A 7,097-nucleotide genomic window follows, 5' to 3' on the forward strand; every position below is an offset into this window, starting at 1 on the left:
CCCCCCTGCCGGAGCCTCATGGAGCTTAGGTGTTTTCGCTCAATAAACACTCACAACGCCCGGTCTGGGAATTGAAACCGTGATCCTCTGATCGTGAGTCCGCTGCCCTAACCACTGGGCCATTGCGCCTCCACTCTCTGATCATTATCAAGTGTTTAATTCCTGAATATCTACATTGTCCCTGACTGAATTCAGACTAAGACACTTTCTTTCTAAAGTATGAATAATAATATTTTCATCCACCAAGGTATTAACTAGACATGTGTCATTATCCTTTAGTGTAGAAATAAAGGTTTCTAGTTGGAATAGGGTTTGGTACAGATGCTAACTTTTTATTTGATTTTCTACAGCTGGATACCCTTCTTGTCTCCAGCTGTCACCAGTTTTTAAGTAAGGTAATATTTTCCCATGGGCATACGTTTTATATGGAAGACTAGAAATGAACAACCTCGCTGGTATGACAGTGATGCTCATTTACAACCATCCCATGATATTTAGACAAGGGTGCACCCCCCACACACATGCACACACAATCACACACATGAACACACTCACACACGAACACACCCACATACAAATACCCACACAAATGCACTCACACAAACACACACACACACACACACACTCACACAAACACACACTCACACAAACACACACTCACACTCACTCACATACAAGCACTCACTCAAACACACACACAAACATACTTACACACAAGCACACTCACACACAAGCACTCTCACACACAAGCACTCTCACACACAAACACACTCACACACAAACATACAAACACTCTCACACACAAACATACTCGCACACAAACGCTCAAACACTCACACACAAATATACACACACACACTCAAAACACGTGCGCACGCACACACACACATACACACACACGTATATATGTATATAACAAGCTTCTTTAAGTTTCCGCCTACGAAATCTGCTCACAAGACTTTGGTTGGCCTGAGGCTGTAGCAGAAGACACTTGCCTAAAGTACCACGCATATGCCTCTCTTAAAATAGCAGCCAAATCTCCTTCAGCTACCTTACTGTGTTAAAAAGAGGAAGCACACAGAATAATGTAGCTCAGTACACAAAAACATGGGATTAGTCATGGCTGGAGTGCCTTAAACTGCAGGTCTGCTTAATCAACACACACTTTCATTGTATTTTTGTTATTCAATCAGTTTATTCTCTGTTAATATGCTTTCTCCATTGCACTTTTAATTTTTTTTGATGTAATATATCTTTTAGTATTAAATATTTAAACTTTAAGAAAACATTCTATGATTTTTTGACGAATTTTTTTTTCTTTTTTTGTCATTAGAAAACTCTTTGAGAAAAGGACAAGAAAATTTTTCTAAAGACCTCTTCAGACTGTCACAGGAAAAGAATTTTAATCAAATCAACTTCAGAGAAACTGTCAATGCCGTCCGAGGATTTGTTGCTGAAGTAAGATTTTTTTGAAATAGGTTGTTGCCAGTGCCACTGGACTGGCTCCTGTGCAGGTGACACGTAAAAAAAACCCACTTGAGCGTGGCTGTTGCCAGTACCACCTGACTGGCCCTTGTGCCGGTGGCACGTAAAAGCACCCACTACACTCTCGGAGTGGTTGGTGTTAGTAAGGGCATCCAGCTGTAGAAACTCTACCAGATCAGATTGGAGCCTGGTGCAGCCATCTGGTTCGCCAGTCCCCAGTCAAATTGTCCAACCCATGCTAGCATGGAAAGTGGATGTTAAACGATGATGATGATGATGGTGATGATGATGATCATGATCATCATCATCATCATCACCACCACCACCACCACCATCATCATCATCATCATCATCATCACCATCATTGCTTTGCAAAGTATTTTACTTATCTAAGGTGGCAAGTTGGCAGAATTATTAACATGCCAAGTAAAAATGCTTAGTGGTATTTCGTCTGTCTTTATGTTCTGAGTTCAAATTTTGCTGAGGTTGATTTTTACCAGTCATCCTTTCAGGGTCAATAAAATACCAGCTGAGTACTGGGGTGCTGATGTAATTGACTTAACCCTCTCCTGAACTTGCTGGCCTTATGCCAAAAATTTGGAAGCATTATTAAGGCAGCATTAATGTGGCAAGGTGGTAGAATCGCGTTAGCACACCGGGCAAAATCCTTTGCAGCATTTCATCTGTCTTTTATGTTCTGAGTTCAAATTCCGGTTGAGGTTGACCTTTGCCTTTCATCCTTTCAGAGTTGAAGAAATAAGAACCAGTTGAGCACTGGCATCAATGTCATCCACTTACCTCCTCCCCCAAAATTGGTGACCTGGTGCCAAAATTTGAAACCAACATTATTACACTTATGTCAGCTTGATAATATACAATACCAGTGATGTAGTGGGGAAGATGTAATCTATAACTGTACCAGCCCTTTTTCCAAAATGTGTGACCTTGTGCTTGTCTTGAAAATCAGTATTATGCTTAATATAATATGTAATGGAATCAGTATAGTATTCTTTTCTTTTCTACTCAAGGCACAAGGCCCAAAATTCTTGGGGAGGGGTGTCAGTCGATTAAATCGACCCAGCACGCAACTGGTACTTAATTTATCGACCCCAAAAGGATGAAAGGCAAAGTCAACCTTGGCGGAATTTGAACTCAGAAAGTAAAGACAGACGAAATACCGCTAAGCATTTCGCCTGGCGTGCTAACGTTTCTGCCAGCTCACAGCCTTGGAATCAGTAGAACATTGAACCAAATCTGTTGTTTATTTTTTAACTTGTTTCAGTCATTGGACTGCGGCCATGCTAGCACACCATCTTGAAGGGTTTAGTTGAACAAATTAACCCCAGTATTTATTCTTGTTGAGCCTGGTACTCTTCTATTAATCACTTTTGTTGAACTGTTAAGTTACGGAGATGTAAACAAACACCAGTTGTGAAGCAGTGTAGGGTCAAACACACGCACACACACACACACACATACACACACGCACACACACACACACACACACACGATGGATTTCCACATCTATCAAATTCGCTTGCAAGCTATTGCTTGGCTTTATGTCCGTTCCTTCATGGTCTGATACCAAATCGTGTCAGGCATGGTTTATAGTGTGTAGTTGTCTCCCTTTATTTTCTGAGCTTGAATTTTGTGAGATTACTTCTGCATTTCGTCCTTTCAAGGATTGATAAAATGCAGCACCAGTCAAATACTGGAGTTGATTTAATAGATAGTTCCCTGCCCCTAATCTTGTAACCTTGTATCTAGGTTTTGAAATAAAAATTGTATTCAACTTAAGGTGGTGAACTGCAAAAAATGGTAGAATGTTGGACAAAATGCTTTGTGGTATTTAGGTATGTCCTTTTACATCCAAATTTCAGATCTGGCCCTGGTTGAATTTTGCCTTTCATCTTTCTGGGGGTCAGTAGGTAAGTGTGTGTGTGTTGGCACTCCGTCGCTTATGACGTCGAGGGTTCCAGTTGATCTGATCAACAGAACAGCCTGCTCGTGAAATTAACGTGCAAGTGGCTGAGCACTCCACAGACACGTGTACCTTTAATGTAGTTCTCGGGGATATTCAGCGTGACACAGTGTGACAAGGCTGACCCTTTGAATTACAGGCACAACAGAAACCAGAAGTAAGAGTGAGAGAAAGTTGTGGCGGAAGAGTACAGCAGGGTTCACCACCATCCCCTGCCGGAGCCTCGTGGAGCTTTAAGTGTTTTCGCTCAATAAACACTCACAATGCCCGGTCTGGGAATTGAAACCGCGATCCTATGACCACGAGTCCACTGCCCTAACCACTGGGCTATTGCGCCTCCACCAGTAGGTAAGTAGGAGTCAAGAAATAGGGTCGATATGTTTGATTGTTCCATCATTGTTCTTTTATGTCCATTTTCTCGTAAGTTGGACAAGCTGGCTCTAATTGTGTTCAAATTTGGAGTTATATACATACACATATATTTATATCTGACAGGTGCTTACAAAGTTCTTGTGTACCAAATTTCACTCACAGCACTTAGATTGACTAAAGTTGCTCAGTGTACCAGGCATTAAGATAAAGCCCAGAGCCACAGGATTTTCAATTGAACTTCTTAAATCCCATGTCACATGCTTGTACCTTTGGTTAATTTTTTAAAATTTATAATTGTTTTCTATGTACTGATTCAAAGTAATGATTTTTTTTTCTATTATGTAGCAACTCTGGTTGTTAGTTGTCGAAGACTCTGATATATTTGGACAGTTGAAACTCTTAAAGGACATCTTTTTATTTGGTCGAGGTGACCTTTACCAGTCCTTTATAGACACAGCTCATTCATTACTCATCTCAATTCCTCAGTACAACACTGAGCATGGTAAGTTCTGTAAATATTCTCTCAATTTTAACTGTGTAATTTAAATCTTTTAAGACCATAGTCTGTGTCAATTGATTGTGAAAAATATTCATAGGCGCAGGAGTGGCTGTGTGGTAAGTAGCTTGCTTACCAACCACATGGTTCCGGGTTCAGTCCCACTGCGTGGCACCTTGGGCAAGTGTCTTCTACTATAGCCTCGGGCCGACCAAAGCCTTGTGAGTGGATTTGGTAGACGGAAACTGAAAGAAGCCCGTCGTATATATGTATATATATATGTGTGTGTGTGTGTGTGTGTGTGTTTGTCTGTGTTTGTCCCCCCACCATTGCTTGACAACCGATGCTGGTGTGTTTACGTCCCCGTAACTTAGCGGTTCGGCAAAAGAGACCGATAGAATAAGTACTAGGCTTACAAAGAATAAGTCCTGGCGTTGATTTATTCAACTAAAGGTGGTGCTCCAGCATGGCCGCAGTCAAATGACTGTAACAAGTAAAAGAGTAAAAGTTAAGAGGAATTTAGTAAAATAACTAGCAACTGTTTGGAATGTGACTTATCTGAAGGTATCTCTATGAAATTTGGTTTGAAAGTTTAAATTTAAATATTATCACTTCAAAATGGATGTTTTATTTATAAAAACTGCAGACTCAGGCAGGTTGCAATCAAGAGGGGTTAAAATATTTTTCTTTTTTAATGTTTTTTTTTGTAAGGAACTCTGATTTAAACACTGCATCTGTTTTACTGGAATTCTTTAGATAATAACACTTGCAGCGTGGAAGGTGTTTATAAACCATTTAAAAACACACAGAAACCCATTAGATTCACTTCAACATTTAAATTTAATTTGTCAGAATATTTTCGTCACTTTGAAACCATGATTTGTTTGCTGACAAAATTCCATGCAGCATGGAATTTTATCAGTGAACAGGTCTAACAGTTTTTGTTTGTTTTTAAATGGCTTACAAACACCTTCCACACTCCAATTGTTTTTGTTTCAGCACACGATCTTGGATCAGGTCACTTGCTATGCAAGTACATCTCCGTAAATCTTTAGATAATATTCTTTCAAATTTTGGCTCAAATCCAGAAATTTTAGGGGAGGGTTAGTCCATTACATCACCTCCAGTACTTGACTGGTACTTTATTTCATCAACCCAGAAAGGACAACAGGCAAAGTTGACCTTAGCAGGATTTGAACTCAGAATGTAAAGAGCCATCAAACATTTTGTCTGGCTTGGAATGATTCAATTCTTTAAACAATATTATCAGAGATTGTAGTGTTGAGTTCTTCCTCAGGCAACAACTGAATAAACCTGAAAAAGTGTGGAGGCATGTGGCTTAGTGGTTAGAGTGGTGGACTCCTGATTGTAAGATTATGGATTTGATTCCAGGACTGGACAACATGCTGTGTTCTTGAGCAAAACACTTCATTTCTTGTTGCTCCAGTGCACTCAGCTGGCAAAAATGAGTAATCTTATGATGAACCAGTGTCCCATCGAGGTGGGGAGCATGTATGCCATAAAACTGGGAAACCAGCCTTTATGAGTCAGTATGACTCGAGAAGGTAATTTTACTTTTTACTGAAAAAGTACAATTGTTATGATTGCAAATACAAATGGCCAAAATATGGTTCCTTTGAAGGTTCTCTTGAGTAATGTTACTTGACAGGGTGTGTAGCTGGAGACTAGGTAGTCTCACCAGGTCAAATCAATACTTTTCTGCATTGAGAAGTTATAGCCCTGGTGCTACAGACATGTGGTTAGAGAGTTGCTAGAAAGAATGGATTCTTTAAAGCAGAGCCAACCAGCTGGAGATATATATGGGTAGACCAAGAATGAGATGGTTGGATAACATCCATAGTCTCAGTGTGCCATACTTGGAAATCCAGCTGGTAAGTCTAATGATGATTCCTTCTGATAGAACCCTATAGAAGAGCTACCTGAAAACTCAACTCCCATGATTCTCCTCGGAATAGTTGGCAGAGAAAATGGGTGAATAGATAGTTGTATTTAATACTAATTAACTATATTTAAATAATCAATTAGTATTTATATTAAAATCAAAACTGTTTTTTTTTTGTAAATAATTTTCAGAATTGAACACCGTATTTCGATCTGTTATCCGTAATACACTCTGGGAAAATGACAGTTATTTGCACAATTTCCAGCTCACTTGTAAAACTGGTACTGGCGGTATGTATAAAATCATTGTTTTAGAAATTGTTTTATCAACTGGGTTACTGATGAGAAAATGCTTTTTAAAGTGTTAAACACTTGATAGACCTGACAACAGTCTATTGCACTTTATATTCTTTTTGCGTTTTGACGGGGTTATTGGCAGAAAGGGCATCAAATTCTAAAACAATGTCTCAATAATATATCATCATCATCATCATCGTTTAACGTCCACTTTCCATGCTAGCATGGGTTGGACGATTTGACTGAGGACTGGTGAAACCGGATGGCAACACCAGGCTCCAATCTAATTTGGCAGAGTTTCTACAGCTGGATGCCCTTCCTAATGCCAACCACTCAGAGAGTGTAGTGGGTGCTTTTACGTGTCATATATATATATATATATATATATATTATAAGGTTTTTAAACTTTTAAATTTTCATATTCAAATGTCTAAATCCAATGGACCAGTCACTGGATAAGTTTGGCACAGAAATGTTAACATAGAGTGGTGAATAAATCGATATATCGAATTTGAAGTCTCTGTCTCTTTTGAATATGAAAATTTAAAAGTTTAAAAGCCTTAT

The 7,097-nt window shown here is 39.2% G+C and overlaps 1 protein-coding gene across 1 annotated transcript in view; it reads left to right on the top strand.

Moving 5' to 3' along the window:
• The window catches only part of LOC106867278 (gamma-tubulin complex component 4), a 29,922-nt gene that overhangs the window by 16,565 nt on the left and 6,260 nt on the right, over window positions 1-7,097 (top strand). The window contains exons 8-10 of the mRNA XM_014912114.2: window positions 1,334-1,458; window positions 4,184-4,340; window positions 6,429-6,597. Of these exons, the coding sequence (XP_014767600.1) occupies window positions 1,334-1,458; window positions 4,184-4,340; window positions 6,429-6,597 (451 nt within the window). The remainder of the gene's footprint in view (window positions 1-1,333; window positions 1,459-4,183; window positions 4,341-6,428; window positions 6,598-7,097) is intronic.

Source organism: Octopus bimaculoides, chromosome 3 (assembly GCF_001194135.2).
Source record: "Octopus bimaculoides isolate UCB-OBI-ISO-001 chromosome 3, ASM119413v2, whole genome shotgun sequence".
Classification (NCBI taxonomy): Eukaryota; Metazoa; Mollusca; class Cephalopoda; order Octopoda; family Octopodidae; genus Octopus; species Octopus bimaculoides.